Here is a 20,127-nt window from a genome sequence, read left to right on the forward strand (position 1 = left end):
CAGGAGGCAGAGATCAGGAGGATCATGTTCGAAGCCAGCCTGGGCAAAAAGTTCACAAGACCCTATCTTGAAAAAAATTCTGCACAAAAAAAAAAAGGGGTGGTGGAGTGGTTCAAGATGTAGTCCCTGAGTTCAAACCTCAGTACCACAAAAAAGAAGAAAAAAAAAAAGCTAATGAGGAACTCACAATGAATAGATCAGGTTAACTCCTAACTAACATCACAAAAAGACAATAAACCAAACATTACCTCAAAAATTTCAAATATAAGACTCTCTGGGATGAGAATAGAAGGCACTTTCTATATACTGTTAAACATTTTTTATAATAATCATGAATTTTAGAAAAATTATATTTGTTTGTATTTTAAAGAATCCATAGAAAGCCTATGTAAATTTTTTCTTTGAAGAAAACACTTAAAACTTTAAAAAGAAATTAAAATAAAACCTGATATCATGCTTAAATTTGCCTTTCCTCAGGAGGACTTCCTTCAAGGAAAGAGCATGGTAAGCACCTGCACTTGATCACTAATTTCACAGGGCTCCAAAGAGCTTCCCGGGAGCTGCAAGGAGGGCGCGTCTATAGCTCCAGAACCCTCACAACCACTTCAACCACAGCAACCTCACTTCCAATGTAGGTGTTAGGATTCAGATTAAGACTTTAATTGAAAAAGTACTTTGAAAAAGATGAGAATTTAAAAGTCCTCTTAAATTTAGAAACACTAGGCCCTTTCTTTGTAAGCAAGTGTTTACCTTTTGCTATAGCTTGGGTCTTAAATGTCCCCCAAAGGTCCATGTTAAAGGCGTAGCCAGCAGATTGGCACTACTGGGAGATAGAACTGCACGAGGTGAGGTCTAGTGGGAGGTTTCGGTCATGGGGCATGCCCTTGGAAGGGACTGTGGAACACTACAGACTCTTCCTCTTTTACTTTCAGCCATGAAATGAAGGTTTCCCCTGCTACATGCTCCTAGTGCAGTCCTGCCTCACTAGAGGCCTAAAAGCAACAGGGCCAACCATCCACTGACTGAAACCATGAGCTAAAATAAACCGTTCCTTTTTTTTATTATCTGAGGTGTCTTGTTACAGAAATGGAAAGCTGCCTAACACAACTCCTGTAAGTTTTTAATTGACTTTTAATTACTATAGTTTACAAATCATTTTGGGAAAATTTTTTTCTTAGAAAAATGCAGAGTACAACTTGAATGCATCATGAAGACTTCATCCAAGAATCCCCCAAACCATAAAGACCAACCACAAAGAGCATTTAGGGATTCCAAATTAAGAGTCCCTGTCACAGTGAGTTACAGAGTAAAAATCTATATTTCTTAAGACATAAATTCTAACTTTAGGTCCTAGTCCAGAAGAGCTGTGAACTTTCAAACTTTCATGAACGTTAACATATTATTTCTCTTTCAGATTCTCAAAAGGATCATAAACAACAAAAAAAAGTCCACTGCAGGTTGAGCATTTCTAACCCAAAATCCAAAATGCTACAAACTCGGAAACTTTTGAGCACTGATATGATGCCAAAAGTGGGTAATTCATGCACAAAATTATTAATTATATTGTACAAGATTACCTCAGGCTGTGTATATAAGGTATATATGAACCTTAAATGAATTTCATGTATAAACTTGGGTCCCCTTCCCAAGATATCTTATATATATGTAAATGTTCCAAAATCTAAAAAAATCCAAAACCTGAAACACTTCTGGCCCTAAGCATTTCAGAAAAGGGATACTCAACCTGTACTTTAAAGGAACATAATGAGTCCCAGATAAAGACTTGACTTTACTGGCTTGAAGATATTGACATAACTAAACAAAAAGAGAAAGGAAGTTAGTTAAAATTAGAAACAGAAAGATGACATGTAGCTACAAACTTTGACACTACCCATTCCAGAATGATTCAGGGAGAGACTTTTAGTGGCAGGTTTACCTCAGAGAGTAAATCAATCAGGTCTGCTTAATTTCTTGTTTCAGATATCTAATGACATTTGAGTCCACACTTGTAAACATCTTGATAATCATTTGACTTGCCAAATAGCTTGCCAAAAGAAAGAAAATGCTGGCCAGAGAATATAAGGATCTGATCCCTCCAGCAGTTTTGTTGCTTCTTGTAAATTGCTAACCTAACATTCCAGTTTTTAATCTCACATGCTTAGGACTTTGCTAAAATACAAATCCAGAGCTGGGAGGTATGGCTCAGGTGCTACAGCACTTAGTATGTGTGAGGCTCTGGGTTAAATCCCCAGTACCGAAGAAAGAAAAAAAAAAAGAGAAATCCAGTCAAAAAAAAAAAAAAATTTTTTTTTTTTTTTTTTGACAAATCAGGATTCTAAATCTATGATTTTGAAGGAAAGTCAGAAAGGAAAATGAAAACACATATGAGTGGATCTCTGAGAAGGGGCCCTGATCCTTGGGCCAAGTCCCATGAGGATGGTGGTAGGAAAAGCAAAAGAACCTCCAGAAAGGCTTTAGGAAATTAAGAACAGAGAAGATATGCCATAGTTTTGGGAGGAAGGCAGAGAGGGGAAATATGAAAGTTCCCAGGATTCAGTCTGGTGCAGATGGAACAGGAGATCTCAGCAGAGCTTCTGGTGCCTACCAAGGCATGGGACAATTAGAATGATCACTGTGCACCTGAGAAAGACATGGAAGTAGCCAAGGGAAAGTCAGAACTAAGAAAGCTTTGTTGTTGAGATGCTGAAAAATCAGCAGTAACAAGATGCAGAAGCATAAAGATGCTCCCAGCCCATGCCTCTGCACTGTATTAGCTTAGCCCCCAGGTCAATAGCCCCTCAACTGTCAGCCACTTATACATAACGCTACCAAATGAGTGCACAAAATTAAATTGCTGCGGATAGTGGCATACATCTACAATCTCAGCATTTGGGAGGCTGAGGCAGGAGGATTTAAAGTTCAAGGCTAGCCTGGGCTACATACTGGGATCCTAAGAAAACAAAACAAAGCAAAAAACCACCCCTGTAATCCTGGCTATGCAGGAGGCATATGTAGGAGGATGGTGGCCTAAAGACAGGATCTACACAAAAAGCAAGAAACTTGATCAGAAAAATAACTAAAGCAAAAAAGATCTGGGAGCATGGCTCAAGTGGTAGAGAGTTCAAGGTCCTAAGTTCAAACGTGAGTACAGCAAAAAAAAAAAAAAAAAAAAAAAAAAAAAATCCCATAGTAATACTGAATCCTTTTTCTTTCCCCTGTGTTAGGTTATAACACTGTACAGCTTAAGCACATCAAAGCTCATTATAAGATCCTGAGAACTTACAGAATGTCCATTTTGAATGAGACTACCAGACACCAAATAGGTGACATGCAGTTGGGCTCCTGAATTTTCCTTCCGTTTTCTTTCAACATAATCATAGAGCATCCTGTTCCAAAGAAGGAAAAAGTAATTCATTAGTAAGAATTTTTACCTCATCAAGTCTTAATTCATGACTTTAAAATTAGATATATGAAATCTGATAATCCATCAAATTTTCTAAACATAGTTTTTGTTCAGTCTACAAACAGACTTTTTAAAAAAGAATGGACTTTAATTGGGTCATGAAGATTGGCGTCAACTTGTTGGCACAGTGACTCAGTAACTGAAATAAATCTAATGATAGGCCAAGAGGGACAGAACTTGCACAAAATTAGTGGCAATGATACATAATGGTTACAATGCTGAATCAAGAGTAAGTTCTGTCATTATAATCTAGCTAAGGAATCCAGGATATATTAGTGAATTTTTCTAGTATCTTAAGGTATAAAACTGGAGCCCTATATTAAATTAGTGATGCTTTTAACCTGGGATTCACATGGCCCTTTATAACTCCCTACTCTCAAAGTATCAGCAAATACACATTTTTTTGTGGAAGATTATTCTGGGTTTTCAATAAATTCTAGGAGTTCAGTATTCCAAAACATTACAAACTATTATGCATATGATCACAAATGTTTAGCTCTGAAATCCAAATTTGACAATTACTCAGATCCAACTGTCTCATAACTGCACAACGTAACAGCTTACTTACACCACTCAGATCCAGAATATTCATTAACCTGATGTAGCCAGACACCAAATGAACAAGTTTGCTTTCAGTAAAATCCTTATATTCATTTTTATCCTTATCATTCAGCAAATATCAGAAGTTGATGGCCTTCGATAATTTATAGTTTAACAACAAAAAGAGATGTATCACTTGTCTTTTATTTCAAGAAATATTTATTGAGCTTCTACAATGTCTTACTTCAGCCCAGGGCAGCCAGAAACTCAAAAATTCCAAGAGTAGGGCATGGTGGCTCATGCCTACAATCCTAAACTACTCGGGAGGCAGAGATTGAGAGGATGTTTGAGGCCAGCCCAGGCAGTTTTCAAGACCTCATCTCAACCAATAAAAAGCTGGGTGCAGTGAGGCACGATTGTGATCCCAACTACGTAGTATGTGTAAATAGGAGAATTGTGGTCCCAGCCTGGGCATAAAAGCAAGACCCTATATGAAGATTAACTAAAGCAAATAGGACTGGCGGTGTGGCTCAAGTGGTAGAGCACCTGACTAGTAAGCTCAAGGCCCTAAATTCAAACCCATGCACTGACCAAAAAAAAAATTTCCAAGAGAAAGTCAAAATATTGTTGATCACTCTTCTCCGACTGCCCCTCTTATCTTCCATAAAACCACGCCCCACTGAGTCTCCTGTTATACTTCCAACTGTCTCTGCTCTACTTCCTGCACAGACTTCTCTACTCCTCCCTTTCCTTAACTGCTGGTTTGTCTTTGGCCATCTTCTAAATCTGTGTTACTGTGACCACTCATCCTGGTTTGCGTAGATGTAAGGGCTCTCCTAAGTCATGGAATATGGTTGGTCACCCTACTACATATTCTCCTTGGTCTATTTTTTCATCCCTATGGCTTCAATTACCCCTGATAACATCATTTGCTCAAAACACCCAAGCCAGGAATCTGGGTGTTACTGCCCTTTACATCTTCCTATCCAGTGAGTTGCCAGGTCTCCCCAGCTCTCCCTCCCAAGTAATTCTTGACTCCATGCCCCCAAAATCTCTTGAATGGACTACTTTGATCCCAAATCTTAAGTGTCTTCCTCTCTCTCTACCTTTATTATCCATATTACTGTCACAGTTAAGTTTTAAAAATGCAAATCAAGTCATTCAATCAAAAAAAATTTACTAAGTAGCCACTTTAGGTCCTATGCTTTGGGGACAGAGCAGTGAATAAACCAGTCAAAGTTCCTACCTTTCTAGAGCTTACATTCTAGGAAAGAGACAATAAATAAATAAGCAAATATGTACTCTTGGATGGGAGTTAAGTCTACAGGGAAAATCAAATCAAGTAAGATAAAGAGGGTAGAGCATGCTGAAGAAGAAGCTTTGCAATTTTACTCAAGGTGATTAGGGAAGGTCCTATAAGCTGAGCTCCCTAGTTAGGGAGGCACCAATGTGGATATCTTGAGAAGGAATCCAGCAGACAGTACAGCATATGTTCTAAGGCAAGAAAGTTAACAAGGTTCAAGGAACAGAAGGGAGGTGAATTTGCTGAAGCAGAATAAAGAAGGAGGGTACTAGAAGAGCAGATGCCAGACATATCTGGCTTTGTGGTCACCAAAAGGACTCTCAGAAAGGAAACCATCAGAAAGTTTGGAGCAGAAGTACTGTAATCTCACCTGTACAAAGATCCCTGACTGCTGTGTCACACATACTATAGAAGAGCAAGGGTAAGCAGGAGACCAGTTAGGAGACTACTGAAGTAATCCAGGATAGAGGTGATGGCGGCTCAAACTAAGGTAGTAGCAGGGGAGGTAGTATTCTGTTAATAAATTCTAGTTATATTTTAGAGTGAAACAACAGGATTTGCTAGTGGATTGATTGTGGAGTGTGAGAGAAAGGAGTCAAGGACGACTGGAGCACATATGAATAAAAGAAATAAAAAAAAAAGGACGACTGGAATAAGCAACTCAAAGAATGAGACTGGGGGCAGTGCGGGGGAGCAGGCAAAGCAGATGCTGGGGGAAGATATCAAGTTAGATTTTGGAGCATGCTACATTTGAGATGCCTACTAGTTATTACTAATGATGGAAAGATAGTTAGCTCTTGTTTGGAATATTAGTCCTTGTTCCAAAGTTTTCAGAAGTTCATCATTCTCTAAAGATCAACTTCAAATCCCTACTAATCATGTGTAAGACCCTTATTGTCCTGGACCCTGTATCTCTATCTTTCACCATTCACCTACGCCATGTCCAACCTTTGAAACTCTGTACTTCCCCTGGCTCCTCTGATTGTAATATGCCCTTCCTTCTACCTGGAACATTATTCTCTCAGGCCTCACCCATCCAATTCCTCATTAAGATGGCAGCTCGTTTAATACCTCCTATACGAAGCCCTCCCTAACACCATGACCAGGTCAGCAAGGCACCTTGCCTTCTAAGCACTAACAGAGTTTATTCTCCACCTATTATTATAGCACTTATCCACTGTACTCTAATTACTTAATTTATATGTCTGCCTTCCCCACTACTATCAGCACCATGAAGATAAAAATGTGCCCTATTCGCCATTTTTGCTGCTCTCTCATGTCTCCTTCCACTACAGCAATTATGTTAGTAGAAGGACAGGAGAGGTATCAAACTCTTGACCATTTTAGTTTATTTATGCTAGTTAGGACCATACCACTAAAAGACAAGACAGGCAGGTACCATGTCTGAGGTGCTAACACACTTGTTGGCCAAATAGTCTTTTACCACAACTCTTAATCTTGCCAACATCTTCAATCATCCTCCATGCATTGGTCTCCTCAAATCAACCCCACGTTTTCTATTACAGGATTTTTTTCACATTTTTATGTGATCTCCCCATTTTGATGTATTTTTCTTTTATATTATTAGTAAGAATCAAGTTCAAAACAAACTTTCAAAAAAAAGTATGCACACTAAGTCTACCACATTTACCTAATTAAGTCAATTTTTTAACAAAATATATGAAATCTTCTTAAATATGAATGGCAACATGACTTCCTATAAAATAATACTTCTAACACATGATTACAGTCTCCCATTTTAGTTCATTAATTTTCCTTCCTGATCAATTCCATTCATAATTTCCCCCAGGATGAATATCCTGTGTAGTCCACACTAACCTCCCTAGCCCCATTTTATTCCTCCATCACATTTTCATACCCTGAAATTATCTTCTTTAAATCAATGAGGGGAGAGACCCTGGCTGTTGGAGACAAAGTAAAATATTGCTAAAAACATAGTAAGAACTGAAAAAACATTTTTTGAATCAATACAAGCAGATTAGTAACCACCATGCCAGTCACTGCCTTCAGCGCCAAGAGTGACAAATGCTTACCCTGTAAGTAAAGACAAAAAAGATGCAAGAGGGATGGGAGTGGTAGCTCAGTGGTAGAGCACTTGCTAGTGTGCATGAGGCCCTGGGTCTGCTCTCTAGCAACACACACACGATGCAAGAGAATCTCGTTTCAGTTTCAGTTTTCTCATCTGTTAAAAGAACTTGTTAACACTCATCACGTCGGATTGCTATCAAGAGTATGTGAAAGAAATGTTTGTGAAGATACTTACCATAGTACTTAAAACTCATTCAACAAATACTTATTGGTACCTACTATGTGTCAGGTACTAAAAATACAATGAGTGGAGCATAGATTTTCCAAACATGGCTGAGACAGCATCTTCCATTCCAGATGCTCTGAGACAGAGTTCAGTCCCATCTGCGAGGGTTAGTGATTCACTGCTTCACTCTGAGCTGGTCAGAAATAAGGATTGGCTTTTGTCATCTGCTAGAACACAACTTCTGAAGTCCTAAGCTGCTGTATAAGAAATCTGGCTGCCTGAATACACCGTGCTGTAAGGAAGCCCAGACCACACAGACAGGCTATATGAAGTACTCTGGTTAACAGCTCTGGCTAAAGTCTCACTTGATGGCCAACACTGATCACAAACATATGCATAAAGATGCCTACAGATGACTGAGCTCCAGTTGTTGAAACTTCCCAGCTAAGGCATCAAACACCATAGAAATGACATAAGTCATCCCCACTGTGACCAATCCAAATTCCAGACCAAAAGGACAGGACTGTAATAAAATGGTTGTTTCTAGCCACTAAATATTGGAGTAAATTGTCGGTAAACAGAATAGTGGTGAACTTGACTAACAAGTTTCCTGCCTTTATGGAGCTTCTAGTTGGGGAAGACAATATAACAAGAAAATGTCACAGTAATAAGAATTATCAAGTGCTGAGACAACGCACAAGAATTTAATTGCACCCTTTTCTTACACCATACACAAAAAATTAACTCCAGCCGGAGGCATGGCTCAAGTAGTAGAGCCCTTGCCTAGCAACTTCAAGTCTCTGAGGTCAAACCCCAGGACCACAAACATACAACAAAGCAAAATACTCCCCCTCCCCAATGATTCCTAAAAGACATGGTCAATATTTATATATTTTAGTGCTTTGTTTAAAAACTGGCATGAACTAACACCTAATCTGAAAGTCTTAATGTTTTTTGGTTTTTTTTTTTGATGAGGATGTAAGCATTTTTAGGTCAATGCCCACATGATCTACAGAAAACTTAAATATAGTGAATGATAATTAGCAATGATTTTTAAAATTACTTCCAAATGGATGACAGAATTAAATGTAAGAGCAAAATCTACAAAATCCTTAGAAGAAAATACTGGATGAGAGATGGAGGCAGAAGGATTGTGAGTTCCTTGCCAGCCTGGGCTACATACTGAGACTCTGTCTCAAAACAAACAAAACCCTCAGGAGTAAATCTTCACAACCTTTAGCCACCCTTGAGTTAGGCAAAGCCTTCTTAGATACTACATAAGAAATGTAAGCAATAAAAGAAAAATAAATTTTAAAAAGTATATTTCAAAGGGCAGCATCAAGAAAGTGCAAAGATAACCTAAAGAATGGGAGAAGGTTTTTTTTGCAAGTCATATATCTGAACAGGGTCTTACATCCAGACTATATAAAGAAATCTTAAAACTCAGCGATAAAGCAATCAAATGAAAAAATCGGCAAGATCTTGGGATAGCTATTTCTCCAAAGATACACAAATGGCCAGTAAGAACACATCATTAGGGAAATACAAATCAAAACCACATGAGAATGCCACTTCACATCTACTATGACAGCCAAAATACAGAATAAAAGATGTTTGCAATAACGTGGAGAAACTGGAATCCTCACATGTGGTTGATGAGATTATGGAGAATAGTACAACTAGTCACAAACACTAGTGCACAAATGCTCACAAGCCACATCATTTGTAATAGTCAAAATGTGAAACAATTCAAATGTCCATTAACAGAAGAACAAACAAAATTTGGTATATCCATGTTATGGGGTGAATTATGTCTAAAAAAAAGATATGTTAAAATACTCCTAATACCTTAAAAATGTGACCTTATTTGGAAATACGGTTACTGTAGACATAATTGGTCTGTTTGTACCATAGTGTTTCTGGATCCTATTCCAATGTGAACGGTGTCTTTACAAGAAAATGGCGCTTCGAAGATACAGACAAACAGGGAGAATTCTACGGGACAATGAGGGCCGAAACTGCAATTAGGCAGCTGCAAGCCAAGAAGCACCAAAGACTGCCAGCAAACCACCAGGAAGTAGGCAAAGGTAAGTAAAGGATTCTTTTCTATGCATTTCAGAGGGAGCACCGCATTGCCAAAACTTCAGCCTTCCAGCCTCCAGAACTAAACCAATAAATTTCTGTTGTTTTAAGCCACTCAGTTTGTAGTAATATATTATGGCATTCCTAGACCTACAAAATGAATATACTATATAATGGATTATTATTTAGCCATAAAAAGGGATTAAGTACTAATACATGCCCCAACCTGGACAAACCTCGGAAACATATATATACTAAGTGAAAGAAACCAGACATACAAGTCTATACATTTTGTGATTCCATTTATATGCATATAAGTGTCCAGAACAGGCAAATCTATAGACAGAAAGATTAATGATTGTCTAGGGATGGGAGGTGGGGTGGAGGTTGGGGAAATGGTGAGTGACTGTAAATGGGTATATTATTTCTTTTTGGAGTGATGAAAATATTCTACAAATGGCTGTGGTGACAGTTGCACAACTCTGTGATAGCTAAAAACCATGATACATTAGGTGAGTTGTATGGCATGCAAATTATATGTCAATAAATCTATGTTTAAAATTATGTATGAAAGAAATTAACAGAATAGTGTCACAGAGTTAGGGAAGGATGACCGATAGTTAAAATGGAGCATTAGGGAAGGCTTGTTACAATGAAAAATTTGAGCTGAAACCTGAAGGATGAGGGAAGTTTGGAGAGGAACATTCCAGGCAGAAGAAATGGTAAAGAGATCCTAAGGTAAGAATGTGTCTGGCATAGTCTGTTGAAAAGCAAATATGGCAAAAACATAGTAAGTGAGGTAGAGAGTGGTATGGGATGAAGTTGGGTAGACAGGCAGGAGCTAGACAACGTGTAATGCTGTAAAAAAAACCCACCTATGTAACCAGGTAAGCTACAATAAAATGATAGGCATCTTTAGTTCATCTTCAGAAAACAATAAAATGATATGCATCTTTAAACTCCAACAAATAAATTTAGTAACAGTTGCTCACAGAACAAATCTCTTATACATATCGATTGCCAAGTTACTGAAGTTCCTGGTTTGGACCAGGATTGGTCTTGGGAAATCTCAGTCAAAACCAATTCAAATCTATGCCTGGACTAACACAGTTTCAGGTTCTGAAAGCTTAAATATCACAGCTAAAATCGGATAGACAAAAATCAGGCCACTCTTATGAAGAAAACAAACCAGAAGACCATTTAACCAAATACATGTGTCCTCAGCTAGTTCACCAATTCCTCCCCTTGGGACATAAGGCAAAATCTGCACTTTTGCAGTTCAAAAAAGTCTGAAGTTAGTTCAAAAGCTTGCATTTTCCCTTTTGGCCTCAAGTTGGACAATTTTCAGCACGGAAATGTGATATGACAAAATTCAACAAGGGCAACACTCCTTTTTAAGTTTTACGTAAATAGTTCTCCCTTCTTATACTGTCATACTGCTTGTGTCAAACACCTGTTGGCCTCATTATGGAAATATTTCAATAACACCCGAAGATGGGCCTAAGAAGCACATGTGAAAATGTGATGAAGATGTAAGACAACAGACACATAAATCTCAGCTATAAACATAACTGGCCAGCCCATTTAATAAATTTGAAATAGCAAAGTGATATTAACCAGAGACCAAGACTGCAAATAAATCCAGTAAATTTATCACCACACATTTGTATACAAGTCCACCAATCTCCTAAGAAAGACAAAAGTAGTAAAAGGTAATAAAAATACTATTCTTTCCCATTTACCCAAGGGAACAAAAAAATCAGTTCTAACCTAGGGGTTATGTATAGAGTCAAAACAAAGCAAACCAAACAAAAAACTCCAGTGTCATTAAAATTGGTAGTAAATTGAACTTACTGTTTTGCCTGGTTAACATGAACCCCTAGGGTATAGCTCAGCCATTTGTATGTCACCTGCAAGAAAAAGAACATTTTTAAATGTTTAATTAAATTGCTCCAGCATGCAGATAGTCCCAAAAGTTGACTCCTAAAGATTCTTATTTTTAGATGATTATACCGTATAAATGATAATAGATGTCATTGTAATTTAGAAGAACCATCTATCTGGGTGGGTAGGACCAAGATATTTACCTTACAAATACTAAAAAGTTTGTTCCACAGACTTACACAAAAGAATCTAAAAATGCAGGCTGAATATACATAAAGGGGGGGGGAACAGGTGTGTTACCTTATGCTGCTCCAGAGGACAGAGATTAGGGTGACAGAGATTGACAACAACGTGGGTAAAAAGTTCAAGTGACCTCAATCAATAAAAGGTAGGCTTAGTGTCCCATGGCTGTCATCACAGCAAAGCTTTAAGCATAAATAGGGAGGTTGTGCGCCCTTAGGCCAATGGTGCATTAATTAGAGACCCTATTGAAAAATAATTAAAAGAAAAAACTAGGGGCATGGCCGAAATGGTAGAACGCCTGCCTGGCAAGCGCGAGAACCTGAGTTTAAACCCCAATACTCAAAAAACAACAACAAACCCTTATTTCCTCACACTCCTCCTTTTACTTATGCCCTTTTTTCACTTTATCATTGAGGGACCACAACCCAAAACTATCCTAAAACTCACCAAGAAGCTAGACTACTTTGAGATAGCATAACTCAGAAACTTCTAAGGAAAGTTGGAGTCATACAACTTTAAAGGACACAGGTGGTGCAGGGGCAGAAAAATGAAGTGGATAAGCATTGTATCAGGGTTAATGAGGAACTACTGACATTAAGCATTCATCCTTCCTTCATTCAATATGCTTGTTCTCTCAAAGTCTCTTCCAATTCTAAATGCTGAGCTTCCCATACGTTCACGACTAATAATGGTTGGGCAAAGGCAGCGTAGCATTTAGTGGAGGCGACAGGGCGAGTTTCCAGAGCTAGTTTGTATCCCTTACTAACTGCTCACAAGCAAGGTATATGGCTCCTCTGCTCCAATGTCCTCTGCCAGGGAAACCACTACCGCCCTCCAGGGCGAGCGGGGCGGGCCACTGTAAAGACTAAGCGCGCGACAATACATATCCAAGGTGTCTTGGCTCCCAGTCATCACAGTTTTACTTGCAAAGTGTGTCCACATCTACGGTCTCACTTGATCTTTATGCCCGCCTGCGGGGCGGGCCACGCCTCTATCAGGAAGAGGAAAACGAGTGGAGGATAAACAACTTTGGACTTATCCTGAGTAGGACGCAACCTTCTCGACTGTAAACCTGGGACCTCACACGCCAAGCACGTGATAGGACAGGTGTTGGGGGGAGGGGAAGGAATTGGAAATAATTCTGGCCCCCGTCTCTCCCTGGCCTGCCCACCGCGGCTGGCACGGGCGCACAGATCCCACGCGCCCACCCGAGGCACGCGGGCTCGCGGAGCGTCCTCGCGCGCCCCGAGGCACCAAACGTCCTGACCTGTGTCCCCTCGGCCTGTCTTCCCCACGCGGGCACAAACACAGGGGTCAAGGCCCCAGCTGCCCTAGCCTGGCCTAGGACCCCACTCGCATGCCCGCATTCCCCAGTCCTAGTGCCTCACGATCTTGTTCTGGTCCGTGACGAACTCGTCTATGTTTTCCAGATAAAGCTGGTCCGCCATGGTGCTGCAGCGTCTGGCAAACCGGCTCCGAGCCCCTCTCTTAGCTTCAACCACGGCTCCCGCCGGCGGGAAACAACTTTGCTCCCTCTCAGGTCCGGGGTCGTCTCCCACGGCAACGGAGGCAACGCGCTACGGCGGCCGCTTGAGGGTCAAACTAGTCCAGGAACGGCGCGGGCTGTGGTGGGTGGAGCTAGGAGGAGCCGATGGAAATGAATGTCAGAGCTTGGTGGTGGTCCTCCACGGTGTGTAGCTTGGAGCAGGGCTTCAGGTCTCACCTCTGTCACTTAAACAGAGACTTAGGACCAAATACTTCACAATTTCCACCTGGAAATTGCTAAATTCTTGCTGGCTGGGGATTTTGCTGAATGGTAGCGCGCAGAGCCTTGGGGTTCGATTCCTCTTAACGCGGAGTGGGCGTGATCCATGCCATTTGATGCTTTTATTCAACAAAAATATATTAACTATCTGTTCTGTTTCCTGACGCTTCTTAGGCACTGGTGCGCAGCAGTGGACAGTAAAGACGAGTTATTTTGGTAAAGTGATGCTGGCTGGGATTAAGTACTGCCTGTTCATCTTTCAGAAATAAGAAATTGGGGGGTTTCCAGAGCTGATGAGAGAGTTTCTGATAAAGGCAGGAGCATTGCTAGGAAGAGAAAGTTCATTATAGTTGCTGGAAGGCTGGGAGAAGAGGCCGGTGAGGAAAGTGGGACTTGGAAAAGTCAAATCATTCTGTGCCTGCCAGGCTGTGTGAAGAGACACATGAACTTTATTCTCAGGAAAGCTTGGCGAAAAGTCTTCAGATTGGAGAATTTCAACTTAAATTTTTCATAAGGGAGGGAGGGAAGAAAAGTTAGTTCAATACTGTGTCATAGTGGATAACCAAGCAGGCTCTATGACTAGACTGTCTGGATTTGAATCCTGGATTTGCTATTTGTGTGACCTTAGGTAAATTATTTAACTACCACCAGTCTTTCCTCACCTATAAAATGAGAATAACAATAGTGTCCACTTCAAAGATTTGCTACAATATGCGTTCATTCAAGACAGCAAAAGCCAGATACTGTTCTGGGAGGTAGAGTGGTGGCTTAAAATAGGGTAGTGGTAACAAGCAAAAAAAATTTTTTTTTTAAAAAAACAGGGTAGTGGTAGTGGAAATAGAACTGTTGACCTGCGTTTTCTTTTAGAATCAGCAAACCCTACTAATGAAGTAAACGAATGGGGAGTGTGGAAAAGACAGGAAGCAAGGAAAATGTCTAGATTTGGAACCTAAATCTTTAGGTAAATAGTGATCCCCCTGTAAGATGTAAAAGACTGGGAGAAAGAGCAGATCTGAAGGGAAATAATTCTTTTTGGCCAGGGATATAAGTGAGATAATATGTGCCTGCCCACAATAAAATCAGTAACAGTTGGCAATTACATTATTAAGTACTAGGCATATTGTAGCAGGTGCTACTCTACTTCATTTAGTCCATAGAAACAAATGATTGTTTGGTTTAGGAGGGAACAATAGCTAGTAAATGCCAGTAAATAAACCTATGACCATGTTCAGGAGATTAGTACCTTATCTATGTAATTACTGAAAAGTTTAGGGTCAAAAGTAAATATCTTCACTTACATAAATGCTAAAGAAAATCTATTTGTGTGCATTTCTCACATAATAAAATCTATTATTTATCAAGTGTCTACCATGTTGTGCATACTTCTAGTAAATGACTCAGTTAAGACTCAAACAACCTTATTAGATTCTGTTATCCTTCACCAAAAAAGAAAGGGCCCAAATTTGAAATCAAGTTTATATTGTTAATAGGAAAAGTGAATTCAATTCCATATAGATTCCAAAATAAGGTTTGTTTAAACAAGTAGCTAAATAGGATTTTAGAACTACCCTCTTTATAATAACAATACCAGCATCTAATAGTTTATCAATAAATGTTTATTGATTTAAGTTCAGTTACACTAAAGGCAGTAAAATTTAAGAGGAAGAACACTGGATTAAGAAACCAGCAGAACTGAGATATATTCACTGTCACTTGTCATTCACTGAGTGTGTAGGCACTGAGTTAGAAATTTTACATAAATATTCTCATTTAATCTTTATCACCTATCCACTACCTATTTTTAGATGTCACCTAGCTTAAATTATTACCTCTATTTTACACATGAAGAAATTGGAACTCAAACAAGTAATTTGCCCAGTAAGTGGTGGAGATGTGTTTCCAAACCAGGTGTGCCCAAAGCCCTTGTTCTCAATGTGCGGTTGTCTTTAGGTGATAGCATTTGACTGATCTTTGTTCTCTTCCTTATATTATTTTTCTTACACATGTGTGACTTTTTACAAGAGTCTGTAATTTTATAATCATAAAAAATAAACGTTCATTTTGAGAAAAATGGATCATCTAGCAATATAAAATTAACTTCTTTATTCTAGATATCTGCAATGTTTTCCCTATTTGAAGTGTAAAAAGGCAAACTTTACAAAAAAAGGCAAACTTTATAAAAACAAACAAAAATCTTATTCCCTATTCCTTAAGGATGAGATTTAATGTCATCAGCTCATGCTGAGAACATAGCAGTTCTCTAGAAACCAGGACCAGCAATCAACCTATTTGCTAACCAGGAGGCCATACGAAACTGTTAGGATGTAGGTGTCAGGTGATACCAGCAGTGGGAGCCATAGGATCAAGACTCAGCCTCCATGTCTCAAAAAAGAGACCAAGATTCATGTCAGTAATAGAAGGGCAGATTCTCCTGTCTTTCTCTTTATCCCTACATCATCCCAGAACATGACTGGCAGAAGTGAGTCAAATGACTGACAGATCCCTGAGTGGGAAATCCAGACAGGGTTCAGTGTTAGGGTGTGGTGAAGAGCAGTCTACTTAAATCCAGATCCCCAGACTCAGAGTAGGGGAAGAGGATCAGGCCCCTTGCCAGGAAAGGAAGCCTGGAGGGTGGATATCATGGTGTCATGGGAATAGCATTTCAGGCAGAGTAACAGGTCAGAACCAAGCAATACAAGATTAAGGATTATGACTCAGGAGCCATAGAACTGCCCAAGCATCACTTCAAAGTGTCAGGAACCTGGGACTTATTGACACACTGGTATTAGGTAGGTAATTCATTCAATGAACATTGCTAAAGATCTGCAAACTAGGCCCTATGTGACTAATAGGGACACAACATGGTCTTCACCTTGGGAGTTTACAGTCTGGGGAGTAGAAGCAGCACGTAATGTGAGGGCATCACAGGATGGCCTGAGAGCCCAGAGGAGGTGACTGTCCTGCTGGGATTACAGGTGAAAGTCAAAAGAACTAAAGGGAAAACTTTGGACTTGGGTATGTAGGGCTAGATATCATATCCTTTCACCATAGGCAAAACACATGAGAAATAAACTCAGAATGCTGTCTTTGTTATGGCCTTTAAAAAGCTCACAACAAGCCCAGTTCTGCTTTTTTAGAACGTTGTCTTATGAGAACACATATATCTTGTATAGACTTACAGAATGTAGAGCAGCCAAGGCTAGGGTACATAAAACTCTGGAGAAATGGGGCAACAGGAGCCCAAGGCAGTGAGATAAGCCTCCAGGTGCTGGTTCTTGTTCTGAAACCACCCTGTCAGTTCTACAAAAGGCACTGTAAAATCCCTCAGTTACTGAAGCTAACTGGGTGAGCCGCTCAGACCGTCACATGCTGGTCCCTCTGTCTCACACCTACACTGCCCATCCTGCCTCTGACCACACCCACATCCATCCTGTTTATTCCTCAGCTCAATCACCAAAAGGTCACATTTGGTCACATTTGCTGCCTCAAACATTGAGGGAAAAAAAAAAAAAAGGAGGATCCCATCCCCATATGCATATGCTTTGCATATTTTTTCCCTTTCTCTCTTCTCCTGGGGGCCTGAAGGCTGCTTTAGAATAGGGATGGTAATGGTGAAGAAAATTGGAAGCTGGTTATAAGACATCTTGTCTTAAGCACATCATTTCTGAATTCTTAAGGTGAGGAATGGCGTTCAATGCTAGAAAGAAGCATATAAGCTGGGTGTGGTGGTGCTTCTCTGTGATCCTAGCACTTGCAAACAGAAGCAGGAGAATTTGGGGGGTTGAGGGTAGCCTGGACCACATTGTGAGTTCAAGGCCAGCCTGGGTCTCATAGCAAGACCCTGTCTAAAAAAGGAGAAGGAGAACTTGTTCTCTTAGAGACTCTTGTTGCACCCCCAAACACTGCTGGCTGGGAAGGAAACATCACGTGGACTCAGCTTAGTATCCAGTGAAAAAGGGCAAGAGCCATTCTGGCCAGTCTTGCTGGAGTGAGCTGCTCTCTCTGTCTCCTCATCTCTTGACATCATTACTTCTTCCCATATGGCTAGTATGTTTTCTCTTTTGGCTTATCCACACTTTCCTTTAATTTTTTGTAAGTGCTGGGAGGATCTGAGGCCTCATACATGCTGAGAATACGCAGTGTCACTGAGCTATACCCCTAACCCCTTTGTAGTTCTTTCTTTTTTATTTTTTTGCAGTATACAAATTGAACCCAGGGCCTCACGCATGGTAGGCAAGTGCTCTGCCACTTGAGCTATGCTCCCAGTGTAAGGGGAACAATGACAGAGGTGACTCCATTTTGGATGAGAGAGGCACTTTAAAAGTAGATATCTAAAGAAGTGTGGGAAACAATGGGCTTCTCAGAGAAATAACAAGCCTCTCCCCAAAGTAACAAGATGCAGCTGCACAAGGTGGATGGTGGGCCCCAAGGCAGGACGAGTTGGGCAGACTTCCAAGGCCAGGACAAGCTGACCAGACCCTCCTGGAATGTCCAGTTCAAAAAAGAGAAGGACAGACAGGTGGTCAGATTTAATGAGAAGTTGATTAGGGGCCAACCAATCACAAATATGGAATATTTGGACCTAAGCCAGTTAATACCCGGTATCATGGACTTCAGTCATTCTTTGGCTTAGCTCTTTCACTAAGTTCCACCTGTCAACAGGCTTTGCTGCCCTTTCAATAAACTTTATGTTTGCTCTAACTTTTAACTCCTGGTCTGGCAACTATGCCAGGACATGAACTCGGGAAACAACAATCCAGATACCTTTGCCTGGGCTGGCTTTGAACTCATGATCCTCTTGCCTCTGTGGGGATTACAGGTATGCACCGCTACCCTTAGCATACCATTTATAATTTTAATTTAAAAATAGCTATAGGTTGCCATGGCTCATCTCTATCACTACCTCTAGCTTTTGCCCCATCACTAACTACAGACCTTCTCAGGCTGGAGGCGTAGCTCAGCCTATTATACACTAAGCCCTGGGTTTGAGCCTCAGCACCAGAGAAGAAAAAAACAAAACAGATTGTCTTCTTAACAGTTCTCTGTTTTGTAATTCCTAAATGGCTGAACCAGCTTATCTTGGTTTAAAAACAAAATTCATATTATCAAATCTTTTTCAGGAGACTGAATAGCCAGTGGACATGTTCCTTGGATAGGCTCATTCATTCATTCTTCAGTTGTTCATTGAGTTCCTTCTATGAGCTCACTATGTATATGATATCCAATAAAATACAAGACCCTATGGCCCTGGATAGAGACAGGTAAGTGAATAGACTGTTAAAAGACCACATTATAAAAGGAAATGAGCAGGAGGCATCAAATCAGAGACAAACAGGAAGCTGAGGAATATGTCTGTGCTTAGAGCAGGCTTAGATTGAGGATCTGTGACTTATAGACAGTAGCAGGCTATGAGAGGGGACAGAGCTGAATCCAGAAGGGAATACCAGAAGTTAAGGGACATGTAAAGGAGGAAATGCCTGAAAAGGGAACTGAAAGGGAGAAGGAGCCCTGGGAGGGCTCAGTGTGGAACAAAAAGAGAAGTGAATTTAAAGGAATCACCAACTGTCCCAAATACCCCCTTCCCATGGCACTGGATAGGGATGGAGAGGAATGCATTGGAGGAAGAGTCTGGTGACCTTGGTCAGAGAACTGAGAGGACAACAGCCAGTGCAGTGAGTTAACAAGTGAGGAAGACCGAGAAGAAGAACTGAAGACTAGGTGGGCAAACTCTGGCCAGTTAACCATGTGGAAGTGGAGAGGTAGGTGGAGATGAGGATGTCCTGAAGTTCATAATATCTCTGTGTAAGCAACAGGGAGAGAAAACATGGGGGACATTTGCCTCAGAAACTCAGGGCACCTCCATCTACAGTCCTTAGTCAGGGACACTGATTGTAGAAACTGAAGACCTGATCTGCAGTAGGAAGGCACACAGGAGATCTTCAGTTCTTGTAGAATGGGACTTCTTCAAAGGGCTTTTCATCCCTGGATTTCCAGCCCCCTACCTGGCCAAAGCTAGCATGGGGTAGGCCCTTGGCAAATATTTGTTGACTGATAACTGAATGAATGGACGAATGAAACTCAATTAAATATTGTTCTGCTGCGCATTCCCTTCTGTGAACTATAGACTATTGTTTGTGGAAGGTGTTATCTACTTTTCCTTCCACTACTAAAGTCGCTATATAGTCTTTTATCAGGGTGAGCTTTGTTGATAAGCTCAAGGGGGGAAACTAGCTTCCTTCAAAGGCCCAGTGATCAGAAATGAGGGGGAGAGAAGTGACCTTTTAAGATTTAGTTGGGACCAAGCCCATGTCTCAACCTGGTTTGACAGTTGCAAGGCACACTGCTATTGGAAACCCCAGAGGGAGGCTTCAAAGGCTCCTGCACACACGACCTTTATACCCTAGAATTTAAAGAAGCACACCACATGCTTTGGGATGATTAATTGAAGAGTCTCACCTTTCGATATTTTCTTCCAAGACTCTGGAGTAAAAGATAAAGTTGGATGTTACACTTCCCCAAACCAACTCTCCTCATATCCCCTTCTCTTGTTCCCCCTCCCCCACCACCCCAGG

The 20,127-nt window shown here is 40.5% G+C and overlaps 1 protein-coding gene across 2 annotated transcripts in view; it reads right to left on the reverse strand.

Moving 5' to 3' along the window:
• Pold3 (DNA polymerase delta 3, accessory subunit) overlaps positions 1-13,364 on the reverse strand; it is a 54,650-nt gene extending 41,286 nt beyond the window's left edge. Inside the window, exons 1-3 of one of the 2 annotated variants that reach the window (XR_012450763.1) lie at positions 13,179-13,364; positions 11,518-11,573; positions 3,284-3,386 (exon numbers count right to left, since the gene is read on the reverse strand). Coding sequence is in view for 1 of the 2 variants with exons in the window: in XM_020158658.2 (XP_020014247.2) it covers positions 3,284-3,386; positions 11,518-11,573; positions 13,179-13,238 (219 nt within the window). In the remaining variant the exon portion in view is untranslated. The remainder of the gene's footprint in view (positions 1-3,283; positions 3,387-11,517; positions 11,574-13,178) is intronic. The other variant, XM_020158658.2, reaches the window with a different exon arrangement.
• Positions 13,365-20,127: the final 6,763 nt, after the last annotated feature.

This window comes from Castor canadensis, chromosome 1 (genome assembly GCF_047511655.1).
Source record: "Castor canadensis chromosome 1, mCasCan1.hap1v2, whole genome shotgun sequence".
Taxonomy (NCBI): domain Eukaryota; kingdom Metazoa; phylum Chordata; class Mammalia; order Rodentia; family Castoridae; genus Castor; species Castor canadensis.